Raw genomic sequence first — 19,134 nt, forward strand, 5'->3', positions numbered from 1 at the left:
GCGAGGCTTGGCGCGAGGCTTGGCGCGAGGCTTGGCGCGAGGCTTGGCGCGAGGCTTGGCGCGAGGCTTGGCGCGAGGCTTGGCGCGAGGCTTGGCGCGAGGCTTGGCGCGAGGCTTGGCGCGAGGCTTGGCGCGAGGCTTGGCGCGAGGCTTGGCGCGAGGCTTGGCGCGAGGCTTGGCGCGAGGCTTGGCGCAGGCTTGGCGCGAGCTTGGCGAGCTTGGCGCGAGGCTTGGCGCGAGGCTTGGCGCGAGGCTTGGCGCGAGGCTTGGCGCGAGGCTTGGCGCGAGGCTTGGCGCGAGGCTAGGCGCGAGGCGCTGGCCGGACGGACATGCAGCGCCTGGCAGCGCCGAGAAGCGGGGAGCGAAGTAACGCGCGCACTGGACACAGTCTGCTTCGGGCCAGTGCAAGCGTCGCGCCCGTCGAGCCATCACACAGTCATGTCACCCATTTTGGAAGCTGTGGCTCACTCGTGCACTCGGTAGTGGTTGCTGCGCTCGGATTCAAGCGTGCCTCTCTCCGTCCCGCTCCTCTCGCTGTAACTAAGCCATGGGGGAACTTCTTCCCTGCGCACAGTGGGCCAGAAGACCGGTGGAGGCGGTCAAAATCCCGGACGCGTTTTGAGCTCCAGAGTCGTTAAACAGGACTCGAACCGCACGTGTGACCCCACCAATGGATTCCTCGTCCGAAGAGCAATCTATTGGTGGGGTCACACGTTCGGTTCGAGTCCCTTTCGTCGACTCAGGAGCTGAAAACGCGTCCGGGATTTCGACGGCCTGCACCGGTCTTCTGGCCCACTGTGCGCGCGGCCTTCGGCAGTCCACCCTTTTTCGGGCAGCGCGCGGAGTGAATCTGATGGCTCAGATATCGAGGCGACTCCTCGTGACCGCGGAGGGCGTGGTTCGCGGGGAGGGGGGAGGGGGAGGGGAAGGGGAAGGGGGAGGGGAAGGGGGGGAGAGAAGGGAAGGCCGCCACTCATATTGGCCCATTCATTGATCCATTCACCCGGCAGGTCGCCGTCGACAGCCGCTCCGTTACGAGTGTCGACACCGCCGCGCGCTTATCAGATATTCTTCCAATCGTAATCTGCGCTCCTCGGCATCAGCAACAACAACAACAATGGCGTCGTCAGGTCGGAGACAGAGACAGGGGCGGCGCGCACGGCGTGGCGTTTGGGGTCTGGAGCAACGGCAGCACGCCCTGCCAGGCCCTGCCTGCCTAGCGGCCTTTGCGACCTAGCGCGGCCTAGCGCGGCATGCCGACGGCCAATTCGCCCTTCCAGGAGTGTGTTCACGTCGCTGTCTGTCCGAGTCTGTCTCACTCCCTCCTCGCGGCCGCCCTCGCCCTCGCGACGGCCCGCGAGTGCGAGCGAGACAGAGCGACGAACGGCGCCGCGTTCGGATCGGGACTCGGCCTGGGCTGCCAATTACGGCCGAATAATCCACGAATCCTTGGATGCCGCGGATTGGGGCTGAGCGGGCCGGGCGGGCCGCGCGCTCAGGCTGACCCAGCTTGTCTGGGAGAACAAACTAACAACAAACGCGAAATGCGAATGCGCCAGTCACGCCGCCGCGCCGTTCGCTGCGTGCCTTGTTCTTGTTGTTTTTGTTTTGTTTTCGTTGCGGTGCGGCACGCGGCCGCTCTGCCTTCCCGCCGTTCTAATAAGCCAATTGCTTTGATTAATCGCGCGGCGCGATCATCATTTCCAACGCTTCATTCGGCCCGAGGATTCGGAGGCAGTGCGACTGCATCGTGGTGTTAGTGTATCAGCAGGCAGACGGCAGCGCAGCGCGGCGCGGCCGTGACGGATGGATTTGGGCAACTCTCGGCTGCACCTGCAGGGCTTTTCCCTCGTCGCCGTGCCGCGCCCACCGACAACAAGAACGTGCTACACGACAGCGGCGTGCCGGCGGCCAGCGCGGACCAAGGGACCAAGGACGCTGCCGCTGCCCAGCCAGGTGTCCAGTGCAGTGCGGGCCTTGGGCCTTGCCTTGGCCAGTCTCAAGGACACGCTCACTCTGCGCGCCCCGCGATCGTCGCTCTGTCTCTCTCGCACCCTCATGGAGAGCCCCGCGAGTGCGACGGAGAGAGAGCGGCGAAACACGGCCGCTCGGCATTCGAACGCCGTTCCACCATTCCGGTGCAGACAGAAAAGGAAGCAGCAAAGCGTTATTCTGAAGGTTCTTATTGCCAGTAGTGCCTCACTCACAAATGGCAAACATGAAGGCACGGATCGAATTCCAAACGGTTGAAGTCGCCGCGTCGCGCCGCGCACCCCCAGGGCGGCATTGCGGAAGGGCAACTGTGGCCCTTGCAGCTTACAGGGCTATCGGCCTGTTGTCATTCTGCCGCCCGGATCCGGGGATTGTTTTGGTCGCCCTGTCTCTCTCGCACTCATGGGAGTTGAGGGAGACGGAGCGCGACGCAACACGGTCCTCCGGAATCAGACGGCAGTGACCGCCGCGGCACGCGCCGGCTCTATCAATGGAGCGCCTTAAAAGGGGGGGGGAGGGGCACGGAGTAAAGCGAGCAGAGCGCAGTGTCCAGCTCGGCCCAGCCAGGAGTTTGGGAAGCACTGCCATCTGCCATCCAATCGCCTCTTCCACGGCCACCAAAGCGCAACAGTGTGTGTGTGTGTGTGCGCACGTTGCACTGTGTGTGTGAGTGTGAGTGTGAAGGGGCCTTCGCGCTACAAATGAAGGAGGCCCAAGGCGGCCCACGACGGCGAAGGCTAGGCACGACTCACTTACGCGTGTCATACGCGTGCTTACGCTTGACCCATCCACTCCCTGGCCTCATCTCTTCATCTCTTTGTTTCGGCGAGGCCCCCCCTGCCCCCAGGCCCCCCTGCCCCCGGGCCCCGCGGCCGTCGCGGCGGGTTAGCCGCGTTAGTTCCCGCCGCCGGCCGGGCCCGTCGTCCGCGGCGGGGACCGTGCAGGGCCCGCTGAGCCAGGCTGTGCGAATTAGGCATAGAGCTGGCCGGTGCGTGTGCGTGCCGAGCCGAGCCGCCGTGGAAGGACGCTGCAGCACTGCAAAGGCGAGGCGCACCTCGGAAGGCGCGGTGCGGTGCGAGGACCTCGGGAAGAACAACTGTCCGCGGTCCGCGCACAGTGAACCAGAAGACCGGGGAAGGCGGTCAAAATCCCGGCCGCGTTTTGAGCTCCAGAGTCGCTAAATGGGCCTCGAACCGAACGTGTGACCCCACCAATGGATTCCTCGTTCGGAGAGCAATCCATTGATGGGGTCACTCGTTAGATTCGAGTTCCATTTAGCGACAGTAGTGAAAAATGTACTAATAATTACAGTGTCAGTCACGGCGTGGCTAACGACGGGCCACTCATTCAAAACAGTCCCGGATCGTCCTCGCTCGAATTCCGAGCCGCAGCAAACGAGGCCAATTGCTATGACGGCGTCCGGGGGGCAATTTGCCTTGAAACGCGGAGGAACAGAAAGATCGCTGGCCTTCCGTAACTCCGCTGGCGGCGCGCGGTGCGTCCTGCCCTTGGCTTGCCTTGGCTCCGTCGGCTCCGTCTCTCTGACTGCCCTGCGCCTCCTGCACCGCGTGCGGTGATCTAGACCTAGAGCCTAGAGCCTGGCGCGGCGTGGCGCGGCGTGGCGCGGCGTGGCTGCTACACGGCGCGCCTTCTCCGCTCGGGGCCTTCTGCCCGAAGCATCCCCCTCCTCCTGCTCTCCTGCCGGCCAAAGCGCAGCGCGGTGGCACTCTAGGAGACTGGCAGGCAGCCGCGTGGAGCCGCCTCCGTGTCCAAGCGCACGCGCCGCAGCTGGGCGGCCACCTCGGCGCGCACCGCAGCGAGAATTCATTTGAAATTGTCGAAACAAAACAACAACAAGCGTGGACAGGGGATGTATTGGAGCTTGAAAAATTTTGCCACCTGAGAGGCACGAAAAAGATGTACTTTATATACCCCTGTAGCTAGCCAAAAAAGCCGCTTTGGTATCCCCAAAGGCCGCCTGTGGATGTGGATCCGCCACTGCCAAGGGAGAAGATGAAATAATGGGGGGGGGGGGGAGGTTGCGATGAGACTGCAAGTGAGTTGCAGATGCTTTTCCGTGTCCCTTTTACTCATGATTCCGTTATTGACTGGAAGATCCCTTGGCCTGGCTGGCCTGGCCCACAGAGAAGGCAAAGACGAAGCACAGAGCGGGGTGCAAGCGCGCAAGCTGGAAGGTCCCCCGTGAGACGCTGCCCCCCCCCCCCTTCCCGACGGCCCGCGGCGTGTGAATGTAGGTAATGCGCGCCACGCTGATGGCCGGCCGGTGTTTAGCGCTGACCGCTGGCCGAGACGCACAGACGCATATCATCTATCTCTCTCGCTCTCGGGGCGTCCAGCAAGGAGTTGCGAGAGAGAGAGAGAGAGAGAGAGAGAGAGAGAGAGAGAGAGAGAGAGAGAGAGAGAGAGAGGGAGAGAGAGAGCAAGGAGCACAGGGGGGATAAACTCATATGATAGGGCCATGGCGTGTGAGAGTGAGTGCGAGAGAGGGCGGCGTTGGTTTGCATATCGGCATAATGCCGCATAATTCCGTTAAGGCTGTTTTGGGACTCGGCGCAACAAAGCATAACAAAGCGTCGCTCCGTCTCTCTCGCGCGCCCTGCCGATCGGCCCGTGAGTGCGAGAGAGAGCGACGACGAAAGCACCGGTCGGAATGAGCGTGTACGGCGGCAGCTCCCTGGCCGTGGGAGAGGCGGCGACGCGACCAGTGCGTTGCAAGTGCCGTGCGGTGCCGTGCGGTGCCGTGCGGCCGCGCAGCGAGAACGACACTCGCAGCGTGCGTGTGTGCGTGCCTGTGTGCGTGCCTGTGGGATGTGGAGGCGGCACGCCACTGGAAGGCGCACACTCCACTGCAGGCCGCTTGAATGGCATGAACTTGGATTTCGGCCGCTGCAGCCTGCCTGCCTGCCTGCCTGCCTGGCTGGCTGCCTGCCTGCCTGGCTGCCTGCCTGTCTGACTGCCGGCTGCCCGTGGGGTCCGTTGTCCGTTGCGTGGCGCTGGGCTGCGCTGGGCTGCGCTGGGCGGCGTGTTGGATTCCAAGCCGTTGCACAAAGAAGGCCGCTAATGCCTAATGCCGTTCCAAACACGCCAAAGCGAGGCAAAAGCGAGGCAAAAGCTGCGTTATCGCTGGGCTGGAACGTCGGAACGTCCGGTGGTGGCCGAGTCTGGATTTGCATGGCGCCTTTCAAGTCAAGGCAGAGCGGCCAGAGCCCGGCCCGGGCAGGCGAGAGGAGGATGCTGTGGGTTGTTGATGTTCTCGGACGGCGGGCAGTGGCGGAAGGCACGAAAGGCGAGCCACTGTAGTGAGTTAGGGTTTTGAAGGTTTTGATAGTGCGTAGCGCGGAGCCGCCTGCAGACATGCGGCTAGGCAACCCGCCGCGCACCGGTGCCCGCTGAGGGCGCGGTGGCCTACCCTCGCCTACCCTGCTCGGCGCTCCAAGGCGTCGCTTGCGTCAGCGATTGCGATTAATGCCTGGACCACAAATGATCGTCTGGCTTTCGGGCCCGCCCGGCCATGTCGGTGATACACCAGCACGTGACGGGGCGTCCCTACTGAGAGGAGTGGTTTTCTCGGTAGACCGGGTACATACGCCCACGCATCTAGGCATGTAGCGGGAGCAGCTTTTGGCCGTTCACCCCTACACACCTTAGCCGAGTCTGACACTCGTCTTTGTTCACCCCGTTTCTAGGGGCTGTGTTGAGCGGGCTGCTTCCGAACATCAGCGCCCTCGTCGCTCTATCTCTCTCGCGCCCATAGGGCGTCCCTGCCGGTGCGAGAGAGACAGAGCGACGCTGCCGTTCGGTCGGAGTGAGTCTGCAGGGAAGCGGGCCGAGACTGTTAGCGCCCTGGTGGCACCAGTGTGGGCACGACGCGCTGCTCACCACACTCTCGGAGCTTGACTCGCAGCTTGGCCAATCCCTTCGGTGCCTGGTGCCTTCGGTAATCAGAGAGCCTTGGCGTGGCGTGGCGCTGCACGGCGGCGTGGTGGCGAAGCAGCCGGAGGCGGCCTTGGCAGTCGAGCGCCACGCCGCGCCGCGCCGTGCCACGCCGGGAGGGCTGCGACCTCCTCGGACCTCCTCGAGCCTCGTGGCGCCTGGTCAGTCACTCTGTACCGGGTACCGCGAGTAGTTTCGTAGATCGAAGGGCGGAATCGAGATTAGTGCAGGCGGCCGCGCGGCGCGCAAGGCGGCACAACACGTGCTCAACGAAGCACTACAATCACGTGTTTGAGGGGCAAACAACCATCCCGAATTGATTGAATGGCATTGCACTCTTTCCCTGTTTTTGACGGAAAAAACACGTGAGGAGGTGCACTGCACACACAATGTTGTTTTTAGTCGCGTCATTGTTGGTGCGCGTTCGCACGGCCGCCAGCGCCGCCACCACGGACACACAGCAACTACGGGACCGTCCGCACCGCGCTGCGTTGCGCTGCGTGGCTTGCGCGCCTTTCTGCACCCTATCCACTCCACGACTCATAGAGGACGTCGGATCTTAAGGTCCTTTGCCGTGCCGCACAGTGGCCCAGAAGACCGGTGAAGGCGGTCAAAGTCCCGGACGCGTTTTGAGCTCCAGAGTCGCTAAATGAGACTCGAACCGAGCGTGTGACCCCACCAATGGATTGCTCTCGGAACGAGGAATCCATTGGTGGGGCCACACGTTTTGTTCGAGTCCTGTTCAGCGACTCTGAAGCTCGAAAACCGTCTAGAGTTTTGGCCGCCTGCGCCGGTCTTCTGGGCCACTGTGTGCCGGGCGCATTTCTCCCTTTCTTGAACGCGCCCGTGAATACCACTCGCTACCACTGTTGTTCCGTTAATTTTCCGGTGGGGCGGTTTCCCAGTGCCGGGTCGCCGATGTCCGGCAGCAGCCAGGGCGGCACGCTCCGTAACAAACTGCGGGACAGGACGGGTTGGGGTTACACCGCGCCCATTCTTGGTTTCGCCGGGCCGTCGCTGTTCCCATCGGCCGGACCGGCCGGCCTCGCTCGACTGGCTGGGTGCCCCACGAGTGCGAGAGAGACAGCGCGACGACAGCACGGTTCGGAATCAGCCTGCTGGCCGGTGCAGCTTGATCCATCGGAAGGGCCGAACTGGATAGAACGCGCCGTGGGGTGGGGCGGGGTGGGCGGGGCGGGGCGGGGCGGGGCGGGGCGGGGCGGTCCGCCGAAGAGACAGAGACAATAAGCAAGAAGAAAACGGTGGCGTTCCCACCCTTCCCAGCGCCGCCCACAAAGTCCTGGAGTTTCTACCCGGCGTGTCGCAATGCGACATAATCGTTATCATCGCCATCAACAACAAAAGCAGCAAGCAGCCTGTGCCGAAAGAAAGGTAGCAGCCATTCGAACTCGAGCGTCGATCGCAGCGTTGCGGGCACTGCGGGCGTCCACGCGCATTCCAGCAGCCTGGCAGCGGCACAGTGGGCCAGACGACCGGCGCAGGTGGCAAAACTCTAGACGCGTTTTGAGCTCCAGAGTCGTTGCCTGGCGCCCCAAAACGCTGGAACGCTCTGGGAGGACACTCGCTGCAGCGTCGCAGTCACGACCTAACTGACAACGTTCTCGTTGCGCGCGATGGTGTGGCCGAGCCAGGCGCCCTGGCCGTTTCGTCTCTCTGTCTCTGTGGGGCCCAAGTGGGGCATCTCGGAGGGGTGCGAGAGGGACAGAGCGACGAAGGGAAGGGACTCTTTGGGATCGCTCGGCAGCCCTATCTCCGGCCGTGCCGCCGTGGCCCGACTCGTCGCGTCCCGTCGCGTCCCGTCGCGTCCCGTCGCGTCCCGTCGCGTCCCGTCGCGTCCCGTCGCGTCCCGTCGCGTCCCGTCGCGTCCCGTCGCGTCCCGTCGCGTCCCGTCGCGTCCCGTCGCGTCCCGTCGCGTCCCGTCGCGTCCCGTCGCGTCCCGTCGCGTCCCGTCGCGTCCCGTCGCGTCCCGTCGCGTCCCGTCGCATCACGGTGTGTCACGGTCCCCTGCTGACCGCGTCTCCCACGTCCTTGGCGTCCTCCCGCGCGCCCCGTGCGCAGTGTGCCGCCCCATTTGCCCGGGCGGCCGGCGGGAAGGGGAAGGCGACGTCGCGCACCTCGTCGCGGACTCGCGGACCGAGGCACCGACCGAGGCGAGGGAGGCCCTGCCTACGGCCACTACGGCGCTCTGTCTCCCTCGCACCTGCACGGGACGCCCCACGAGTGCGAGAAGGGCAGAGCGACGAAAATGACTCTCGGAGTGAGTCTGCTGTGGACGGCTGGCCGGTCCTTGGCAGGACGCCTTGGCAGGGCGCCGCACAGTGCCGAGAAGCCAGAGCGACGAAAAACTCCGAGAGTCTGTTGAGCTCCAGAGTCTCAGGACGCCTGCAGCGCCGCACATGGGCGAAGACCACTCGAAACCAGAGCATTTGAACCCCAGAGTTGGGACTCGAACTACCATGGATTGCTCACCGAACGAGGAATCCAATGGTGGGGTCACACGTTCGGTTCGAGTCCTACTTAGCGACTCTGGAGCTCAAACCGCGTCTAGAGTTTTGGCCGCCTCCATCGGGCCCACTGTGCGCCGGCCAGCGAGACGCTTTGCTTGCCTCGCTGCCGGCACTGCCCGCGCTTGGCTTGGATCACGCACGCGGTGCACAAGGCTGCCGTGCAGATAAGGCGGGTCTGGTCGAAAACAAGGCTGCCCGCCGCCATCCTCCTCCCAGTTCCCGTTTCGGCCGACGGAGGGCTTTTCCGTTCATCCTTCGCGCGGCTCCAAGGCTCGTCGGAACGAGACGTCCACTCCACTCGCAGCGAACATTGGCACAGGACGCGAAATTTTGGCATTCAAAACGGAGCGCCACTGGAGTGGCAAGGAAACCTAGCAATGGAATTGCAGCTGCAGTGCGGCAGACGGCACATGGTCGGACAGGCGCCATGCTGGCTCGCAGACTGACCGAGGGGGTAAACACTTCAAGAAATCGTGTACAGACTACTCGGTATTACGCTGTATTACGGGGGTATTACACATGTATTACGACCTTAAAATGCAAAAATTTGGCTCATTTGACCCACAAACGGTATTACGATCATGTGTATTACGCGTAATACACGGTTTTCATGTACAGGGTATTACGCGAGTGGTTACCCCCTCGAGACTGACTCCGAGACTCGTTAGCCTATCGTCGCGCCGTCTGTCTCGCACTCATGGGGCGGCCCGTATACAGGCGTGGCAGAGACAGAACGACGAAGCGACCCTCGGAATCAGTCTGCTGGCGGGGAGAAGCCATACATTGGACTGGACCCTGACTAGCCGGGAGGTAACCGTGCAAGGAACCCGGCACTGTAACTATTTGTCCCTTTTTCGCAAGAAAGGCGAAATGGCACGATTGAGCGTTAAGAAACTGTTGGGCCTAATAGCCAGCAGCGGCCTGGAGTAAAGTGCATCGCCATGTTCGCCATGCATCGACGGCACGCCGCCGCGCGCCGCTAAACGCCCCTAAGTGCCACCGTGGTGCCACCGCGCGGCTATTGTTCCACCGCGCGCCCAAGTCTCTGCAAGTCTCCCAGCCGCACTGGCCGACGCACTGCTATGCGGGGAACGACCAGTGGCAATGGCGGCTCTAGGGGGTGGCCATGGGGGGCTCCCCCCTTCCCCCCGATCTGGAAACGCCCTAGGCAACAGAAATGGAACTCAGCCTGAAGGCAGGCGAAAGGTGTGACATATGGGCGCCTCCGAAAAACGATTCTAGAGCCGTATCTGCGAACGGCCTCAAGCACCAAGCCGCACCAAGCGCACCCCCAGGAGCGAGAAAGCACCGACTTGTGCTGGGGATGGACTCGACGCATGGCCTCCAACCCACAGACGACATCCCCAGCTGCAAAAAGCCCCAGCACGCGACGACGACAACCACGAGCGACCACGAGGACGACCACGAGGACGACCACGAGGACCGCCAAGACCACCACCACGACCGCCACCATCACCACCACCACGACCACCACCACGACCACCACGACGACGACGGACGACCACCACCACCACCACCACCACGACGACGACGACCACCCACCACGACCACGACCCCCACCATGATCACGACGACGACGACGACCACCACCACCACCACCACGACGACCGCGCCCTGCGGATCCAAGCATTGCCATTGGCATCGGTCGGCATGCCGCCCGCCCCGCCTCGCGCCACGCGCCCGACGACGCCTTGCAGGCCGAGCAGGCCGAGCAGGCCGCGGCGCACGACCTGGCCGCCGCACGCCGCGTGCCGCGTTTCGACACAGCATGCCGGCTTGCGGGCTAGACAACGAACCAATACGTACGCGGGGCCTTCGGCAGACCCCGCTCTGATTCCTGTCTCTCTCGCTTTTTCGGGACGCCCCATGAGTGCTAGAGAGACAGAGCGACGTGAAAACGGCCATCGGAATCAGTCTCCTGCAACCCTGACACCAGCTGCTGCAGCCACCCGCCTAATCGAAGGGCTGTGGCGGAATGGAATGAGGCCTTCGCGTTTTCACGCGAGGCGCGCGAGGCGCAGTCAGTCAGTGTGTCAGCTGCACCGGCCGAGGACTCGGAACGTCTGCTCTTGACTTTGCCGGCGTGCGTGCCGCGGGGGCCCCCACCCCCTCCCCTCCGCGTGTCCTTGCCCCTTCCGGCCTGAACCCTCACCCCTCCAGGCGGGGTGGGGCGCGGTGGGGCGCCCGAGCTGCGTTTGGGCCGAGGGCCCCCCGACGCGGCGGCCGCGTGGCGGGGCGGGTCCGCGGCGGGGTCTTGCATTATTTTTCGTGATTGTGGAGGCGTATATAAAGCCGGAGAGCCGCCGGGGCAGCATTCACAGTCCTGTAGCACCGGTGCAGTGAGTGCAGCGACTCGTGTTGACCCTCCGACCACCAGAGCACCAAACATCACCGCCATGTTCAAGCTGGTGAGTGCCGCGCCGTGCCGCGCTAGCCGCGCCCTCGACGTCGCGAGTGACGCAGTGACGCGTTTGCGTGTGAAAGAGTCAAGTGAAGTGACCAAGTGACCGTGCCTGCAGCCCGACAGTGCCGTGCCCTGCAAAGTGACTGACTTACAGTGCGACCGTACCGACGGTAGGGACTTGGCATGGAGACTTGGGACTTCCCCGTGGTCTCCCTGCTGCCGTCCGCTGCGCGCGTGGAAAAGTGGGCAGTCTGAGTGAGACAGTCGAGACAGGCAACCCTTTGTTCCGAGGAACAAGTGGAAGACCTACGCCAGCCTAGTGATTCAGAAGATCGGTCTGAGCTCCATGAGTGCAGCTCCATGAGTGCGAGAGAGCCGGAGCGGCGAGGTGACTCTTCTGAATGGCTATGCCCCTGACTCCAATGAAGGGATAGGGAAGAAGCCCCACAGTGGCTTGGCGCGCCGCCGTGCACTGCGCATCCATTTGCCGTTCCATGCGATCCAATCCCATCCGATCCGCTTCCAGGCGATGCGCCTCGTCGCTCGGAGCGTCGCCGGGCGCAAGGACGCGACACACGACAACACACGGCAACGCATGGCCGCACCAGGGGGAGGGGAGGAGGAGGAGGAGAGGAGCGGGGAGTGCACAAGAAGTCGCATCGGCATCTCCGAGGCGCTGTCCAAGCCCCGAGGCACGTCCTCGTGAGTTGGCTCCCTTCGAGGGGCGCCTTGGAGGCAGCACGTGCTACTGGACGCGTTGTGGGTGCCGCGGCATCCAGCAGATGTAGCAGATGACACGACATCATGGACTGGGCGCCAGTGGACCGATTCCGAGAGCCGTTCTCGTCCACCTGTCTCTCTCGTACCCACGGGGCGTTCGCCAAGGGTGCGAGAGAGACGGAGTGGCATGCAGTGTTCGGAATCAGTCTGCTTGCCGCTTGTTGGGCGTTGTCTGGGCCGTGCCTGTGGCGAGTCCTGCGTCGCGCTAACGTGTACTCGTACTCCTTGTCGCGCAGATCGTCCTGTGCGCCGCCGTCGCCATGGCCTCTGCCGGCTACCTGGAGCCCGCCATCACCTCGTATGGCTACTCCACGTCCACCGTGCTCAAGGCCCCCATCGCCCACGTGGCCCCCATCGCGCACGTCGCGCCCATCGCCTACCACGCGCCCGTCGTCTACAAGGCACCCGTGGCCACCTCCTACCAGTCCTTCACCAAGGTGCGTCCTCTCGGCCGTCTCGGCCCTCTCGCAACGCAGCAAACTTGATACCGAGAGTCGTTTTCGCCGCTCTGCCTCCCTCGCACTACTCATACGGAACGTCCTAAGAGTGCGAGAGGGGCAGCGCGACGAAAACCTCTCTCCGAATCAGTCTAGTCCTGACCTCCCTGAAAGCCATTGATAGCGGATCGTCCTTCTCATGACTTATGTTTGCTCGCCAGATCGACAAGCCGTCCATCGCCATTGCCCCGGTCCACTACGCCGCCCCCGTCATCAAGACCTACGCCCCCGCCATCTCCTACGCGCACGCGCCCCTCGCCTACAGCGCCTACAGCCCCTACAGCGCCCCCTACGCCTACGGCCACCACCTGTACAAATGATTTCGGCAATAAACTGACGGCTTGAAAACGATTTTCGGTTGTTGTTCTCCCTCCATCCTTGTTTGTTCGGTGCACTACTGCCTCGCCGTGGTAGTGTGTGGGGTCTGGTGGGGTGCAGGAGCCCCTGCCAATGCCAGCATAGGCAACCCAACTGGTGGCAGCGTGGCTCGGAAGAAGAAGAAGCAAGCCGTGGCTCTGAGGACCATGTGAAGACGATTCACTGACTCCGGGAGTCGTTTTCGTCGCTCTGTCTCTCTCGCACCCACACGGGGCGCCCCATGAGTGGGAGGGAGACAGAGCGACGAAAACGACTCTCGGAATTCCCCTCCCACCTGGCCGACCAATACACGCAGTATCGTGCTATCGCTATCGTGGAACTGAATGCGAAGGACGAAAGGCAGTAGGACACATTTGATGGATGGTTAGGCTGAGCTGGGCTCCTACCACAGCGAGGCAACAGTTTGCTGTCCTGTCTTTTCTCTAGCGTGGGAGGAAAGGGGGGGGGGGGGAAGGTTAGCGGTGTGCAGGGCGTTTGGACGTGAACGAAAAGGCAGTGCCGAATTAGCATCTTTTTAACCTCAGCTTTCTGCTGCATCACGAGAGTGGTCAAGGAGCTTTTAAATGGTTCGTGTCCACTTCGATGAGATGGTTTGTTTGCTATTTCAGTCGTTGACAACAGCTGTCACACTGTCCTCTTTTCTTGTCTTCCAGTATATTTGGCCTCCTTCAAGATACAGCTGGATCACCAACAATGGCGACCAAGAGGAAACCTATCTACACTTACTCTGGGACTTCTAACTTAAATTTTAGACCAATGAGTCAAGAAAACTCAAAGTCGGAAGCCAAGGGGACGAAGCCTGTGCCTGAACAATCCTCTATACGAAATGTCTTACTCATGATGGTTCTGCACATCTGCAGAAAAATAGTGTTTGTAGACACCACCAAGAGGGTCGCAGTCTATTGCTTTTCTCTTTTCTTGGTGTCATTGCTTGGGGATGTCATGCCAATCCCGAGGAGTTATTTCTCCAGATCAGACAATATTTTAAACCAGTGCTTTGTGAAATTTGGTTGGGGATGGACAATGATTGTAACCATACCATTCCTTGCGCTCACCAGTTACACCATTTGTTGTGGGAAACGAGACAAAGTTCTCAAACATTTTGTTCGCTTGTGTGTAGCAACGACCTCCTGGTTTTTCTGGACGAAGCTCTTCGATTATATTGAGGTTAGTTACGGTAAATGCAGCACAAAGGGTGACTTCACCAAACAACAATGTCTTGCCAACGGCCAATACTGGCACAGCTTTCACATATCTGGGCATGCCTTCATTTTAGTATACAGCAGTTTAATTTTGATTGAAGAAGCTAGAGCCATCGTAGGTTGGGAGAGAATTAGAGACTTAATTCGAGACGAATACTTCACTCGTTCAAATGCAGAAGATAGCAGGTCAGTGGCCACCTCGAGTCCCCTTGGGAATCTAACAGAAAGTGAATTTATCATCTTAAAGTCTTGCTATGAGCGATTCACTCCTCTTGTGAGACTGCTATTCATTTTAATGACATGTTTCTCTGTATTGTGGGACTTTATGCTCATTTTCACAATGTTGTACTTTCATAATATGGTAGAAAAACTTCTGGCTGGAGTTATTGCAATCTTCATATGGTTTGTAACTTATCGGGGCTGGTATACCATGCCCAAACTCATTCCTGACTTGCCAGGGGAAGGTCTGTTTAAGTATAAAGGCAAAGTACAGTCAGATGTTCCCATGAAGAAAAGAAAGTCAGTTGCCTCTGTTAATGCAAAAGGACAACTTCCTCGATTTATGGGTATGCCTTTGTATGGTCTCAAAGCTCAGGATGTTGATAAAACTGAAGCAGTTAACAATGGGTCCAGTGCAATCAGTGATTTTTAATGTAGTTAGTTGGTCTTATAACAGCTTTTCTATTGGGGGGGAAAAGGAGATACAAATTTTTGTTGTGATTCATGGTTACTCGTTTTATTTCATTATTTTGTATTATTTTTGTTTCAATCTTTGCATTTTTCTGTTGAATTTCATAATATAGTTAATGGTATGTTGTTTAAGCTTTAATTTTTGGGTAAACGTTTTTTACCGTTTTTGTTTTGTTATTTATTGCTTTTCTAGAAGCTGTTGTGGCCTTTGAGGCTCCACAGTAATTTGTGTTCCAGCCTGCACAATATTGCAATCTTAAAGTGTATTCAAGATTGTGCAAACCAAAATGGTCTAACTTCATTATTTGAACTGTTCTTGTATGCAACACAATGTAAATTACATGAGACAGGGAAATGTTTGTATTCAATGTATTTTGTTAAAAATCTGCTCTCTACCGATTATTATTTTAATTTGTATCAGCTATTAATCTTTCCTAGACCATCCAATTGATTCTGTACCACTAGAGTGGCTATTTGAACTCCGAAACAAGAAGACCTTTGAAATATATACTTGATTTTAATTTGCTGTGTTTATATTTATCAGCATTCTTACCAGAACTTTCTGTGGGTTATGTTAGTAGCCTTTCCATTTTAATGAGATAGGAGTAAAGATAAGATGTTGAAGCAAAGTACAAGGATTAAGAAATTAGACAATTTATTAAGAGTAATACCCATAATACTCAGCTTATATCTCAAGTAGCATGAGCATTTAAACAGTCTTATATACAAGTACAGTATATTCAATGCACACAATAAATAAAACTTGCACGTGAATAATTAACAAGGCTGAGATGTGGAATGGTTTAGTTTGTACAACTAGACCAGCAAATGTAATCAAACATATAAACGGTCAAACTAACCACCACCAAAGAAGACAATGCTTTGTATCTTTAAAAAAAATGTAGTGCACTATGCAGCAATTAAAATTTAAACTAGTATAATGACAAACAATTACATTAAAACTGAAATCGTAACTACTACAATCGGCTCTCCTATTTTCTTACTTATCAAGTAGAACAACAGAGTTCATCAACTTTTTTAAAACAGAAAAGAAAATTAGAACAGAAAAAAAAAGAAAACAGTTAAACTGCACCATCTCTATCACAGCATTCCAAAGGCGTAACACTAAGTCAGGCCTCCATAAAGACTACAACATCACAGCCGCCTGTTTAAGAATTTGGTGTTATACTACAAAAAATATAAGCCATTGAAATGTTCAGACATTGTCATATGTAATGAAACTATAGACACAGGCGATTGTTTCCTTGCAAAAAAACACAAACAGACACAGCATGAAAAAAAAAAAACTTACACATTAGGTGTAAAGCAAAGAGGACAATATTCAAGATCAAAGATCAGCCACAGGTAATAATATTAGCTAGAAAATTTTTCGCACAGAAAACTTTTTCTAGAATGTCATGTATTTTCCTTCTTCAGCGCATGCAAACCCCCAAAAATAAGACCATCTCACAAGGAAAGGGTAAATTGTTAATAAATTTGGAATTTCGCTATGTGATGCTTGAAAACATGCAAAAGAAGCAAGTAAAGAAAATATTGAACAAAATGGTGCACGTTTAGGAAATGCCAAAGTTCTCCCTTCCTTTCAATTTTTTGAGCAACAAGATGAGGGGAAGAAATTCAAGGGCTTGTGACAGAAGCATTAGTTACCTACAAATACTGAATTAGAGAGAATAGAACTGCCATAATGAGAACGACAACAGATCTTACTTGGAGGCAAACAATTTCATAACATGTGATAGAAATGGCCTGCAAATAAAAATTTTTCACATGATTTGTTGCATTGAAATCATAGCTAGACTTCTCAGAGACTAAAATTATTCAAAATAAATGCAAAGCACACTACATATGGGCCACAAAACCAGCACTAACGTTCTTAAGATCAGTGAATTCCTACTTTCTCTTTAGATACCAATATCCACCAACTATGACTGCCAGTGCAGCCACAAAACATGTGCCCACCCTCACCACACGCGGAGTCATCATAAGTAACAACTGTAGATGTACGAAAGAAGAGGGAATGGCTTTCTGGTATGAATCTCGGTTTTGAACCCGCTTATAATACAAGTCAAGGTTGGGGCGTTTGCTCTGATTCCAAAATCGCTCTTGCAGGCCAAGTGCACTAAGACGGTCCAGAAGAACAGTGAGGGCAACATCAGCAATACTAAAATTTGGACTGCATAACCACCAGTCTGCTTGATCTGCAAATAAAAGACATTTTTTATCAGGTGAGAGTGGGGAAAAAAGCTGTGTAAGAGCTCTAAACATTTCAAGATGAAAAACATACCGTAAGCCGGGGTAATATGAGACAATTTCGGGGTAATATGAGACGGAGTTTGGTTTGCGCAAGATTCACTCTGAGCTCGGTATTCGGCCACAAAGAGAGCCACTGCTGTAAAAAATTAATTACTCTTTGTTGGTACCATTTTTCGCCGTGAAGTTTGACAGGGATGAGTCATCAAATGCCACGAAAATTATAATTCTAACGATAAAAATGCGTCTCATATTACCCCGAAATTGTCTCATATTACCCCGGCCTACGGTATGTGGGCAAAATCCTAGTTTTAACTTTTCGCATACCTTATTGATTAGATTAATATATCATACCTGAACTGTGAGATACTAGCTCCGCTTCCACTTCTGTAAGAACTGAGTCTAGCTGATCCAGCCTTTTGATGTATTCATCTCGATTAACAATAGACTTGCGCTTTTGGTTCACTAGTTCTGCTCTCTGCAGCAGTATCTCACGAAAATCAGGGTTATTTTCAGCATGTTGACGCATGTATTTTTCTTGATTTACTTCTGAAACTACAGGAAACAATTCTTTTAACACTTAATTGAATGAAAATTGAATAAAAAGTGCAAAAACTAAACCTAGTAACAGAAAGGAGTGGAGACAACAATAATTAGAACACTACCAAAACGAACCAGAAAGAAATTAGTTCATGAAGTATGTTTTAATCTTAACGAACCTCTAAGCATTTGCCGAAATGGAGTAACATAGGGAAGTTTAGGTTTGCACATTAGATCAGTGTGATAGATAGATCCCGCAGTGATATGATTGACTGGCAGTTGGTCAAGCAAGGTTCGGAAATGGAGAACTCGTTGACGAATCTCCATCCCTTGGTCCTTAGGAATAAGAGGTGTTCCCCCTGAATAGCAAAGAAACATAATTAAAGACCAGATGAATAGAAAGGCGACGGTAATGTAGTCAATAGTCTCTAACCATTGGTAAAGTTGTCTTCTAAATAATCTAAAATTCTTCCCGAATCTGGGATAATTTTAACGCCATCCTTCAAGACTGGTACATCCCCTTTTGGATTTATTTCCATAAACCATCGATCATATTGTTCACCCTTGGGAACATTTACTAAATGCGTCTTGAAAGGTACTTTCTTTTCATGCAATGCCATTACCACCTGAAACAAAAGAAGAAATGCAAGTATAAAATAGTTCAAGCAACGACTCACAGGGAGTTTCCAGGGGCTGAAACCATGAGAGAAGGGCGCCCTTCTCTCATGCTAAAACTAAGTCTAACGTGATCGTGCAAGAGAGAAGTCCGACAATCATGCTCAAAAATTCAATAGACAATAATGAGAAAATCGGTCTTTACCATTGTCTATAATTACTAAAATTACTGAAAGCTATGTGTCTCCCCACAATTCTGCCCAACTTAGACAAACTTTAAAAGGCCCCTGCCTGTTTTTCTACCAAAGACTTGAAGAAATTGCTCCACAATTGTCTTCCGAAATATTTAAGTGTTATTATTTAGAGCCCCATCGATGTAACTTAAAGAACTACTGAAATATCACCTAGTAATTCATATTGTAGCTGTTGGTGCACTAAATCTGGGAAACCCCCAATCCACGTCTCTATGGTTCAAGCAACATGCAGGCAAAATGCTCGAACACTAATCAATAAAATAAAATTTAAAATATTGAGAAGAAAAAAAAAAGGAATTTAAAACAAACACTCAAATATTCAACAGGTTTAATCATAAAACGAAATTGAAAATAAAGTCCGCCAAGCTAAAACATTATTTCAGGAGATGAGGACTGTAATCTTCGTTAACAACTTTAGGTGAAAAAAAAAAGTCATGTCAAAGTCAGACCGTGGATCGTAATAACAACAAAAAGACTAAGAGAAACATAACCTGCACAGTCAACCGAAACTTGAACTGGACTCAACGGAACATAAAAGAGAGATTCCTTCAAGCTGAAGGAAGGATCAACAAACCTTTTGGGAGTAAAACGAATAGTGATGAAAGTACAAAAGGAGTCCATTGCCTTTGCCGTTGTCGCTATTGGGTCCGGATAAAGGACCTGCAGGCAACGACCCGGCCATGGCTGCGAGTGCGAGGACGAGACAGGGACTGACGATCACCTGATCGGCCGGCCGGGCCGCGGGGGCCGAGACTGGACCACCGGCAGCGAGTGGAACAATCCCAAACACGCGGCTCCAGCGCAGCTCAACGAGAACAGGTAGTCTCGTCACGAAAACGCTCTTGCAGAATCCGAGCTTGATACTCGGCGGGGAGGTGACATTCTAATCAGCTGTGAAGGTGAAGAGGTTGTCTGTCAAAACAACTGTTGTGGTTGTGCCAGCCGTGAAGCGGGACATTTAAAACCGCAGGGCGCGGTCAGGACGTCCTGAACACTCCCGGTGTCTGA

The 19,134-nt window shown here is 55.4% G+C and overlaps 3 protein-coding genes across 3 annotated transcripts; 2 read left to right on the forward strand and 1 right to left on the reverse strand.

Annotated features, from left to right (window-relative positions):
• The first annotated feature begins 10,825 nt into the window (after positions 1-10,825).
• LOC117650684 (cuticle protein 38-like) lies at positions 10,826-12,527 on the forward strand. Its single transcript, XM_034394264.1, has 3 exons — positions 10,826-10,903; positions 11,916-12,116; positions 12,338-12,527. Exons 1-3 carry the CDS (start codon positions 10,892-10,894, stop codon positions 12,494-12,496), a joined length of 372 nt encoding a protein of 123 aa, XP_034250155.1. The 5' UTR covers positions 10,826-10,891; the 3' UTR covers positions 12,497-12,527.
• Positions 12,528-12,982: 455 nt separating this feature from the next.
• LOC117650980 (fat storage-inducing transmembrane protein) lies at positions 12,983-14,967 on the forward strand. Its single transcript, XM_034394657.1, has 2 exons — positions 12,983-13,120; positions 13,208-14,967. Exon 2 carries the CDS (start codon positions 13,248-13,250, stop codon positions 14,406-14,408), a length of 1,161 nt encoding a protein of 386 aa, XP_034250548.1. The 5' UTR covers positions 12,983-13,120; positions 13,208-13,247; the 3' UTR covers positions 14,409-14,967.
• Positions 14,968-15,084: 117 nt separating this feature from the next.
• Positions 15,085-19,059, reverse strand: LOC117650981 (ganglioside-induced differentiation-associated protein 1). The gene is made up of 5 exons (XM_034394658.1): positions 18,701-19,059; positions 17,691-17,883; positions 17,437-17,616; positions 17,072-17,272; positions 15,085-16,665 (listed from the first exon to the last, which is right to left on the reverse strand). The coding sequence occupies exons 1-5, from the start codon at positions 18,806-18,808 to the stop codon at positions 16,358-16,360; spliced, it is 990 nt and encodes a 329-aa protein (XP_034250549.1). The 5' UTR covers positions 18,809-19,059; the 3' UTR covers positions 15,085-16,357.
• Positions 19,060-19,134: the final 75 nt, after the last annotated feature.

The sequence above is a fragment of the Thrips palmi genome, unplaced genomic scaffold, assembly GCF_012932325.1.
Source record: "Thrips palmi isolate BJ-2018 unplaced genomic scaffold, TpBJ-2018v1 HiC_scaffold_5, whole genome shotgun sequence".
In the NCBI taxonomy this organism is placed as follows: domain Eukaryota; kingdom Metazoa; phylum Arthropoda; class Insecta; order Thysanoptera; family Thripidae; genus Thrips; species Thrips palmi.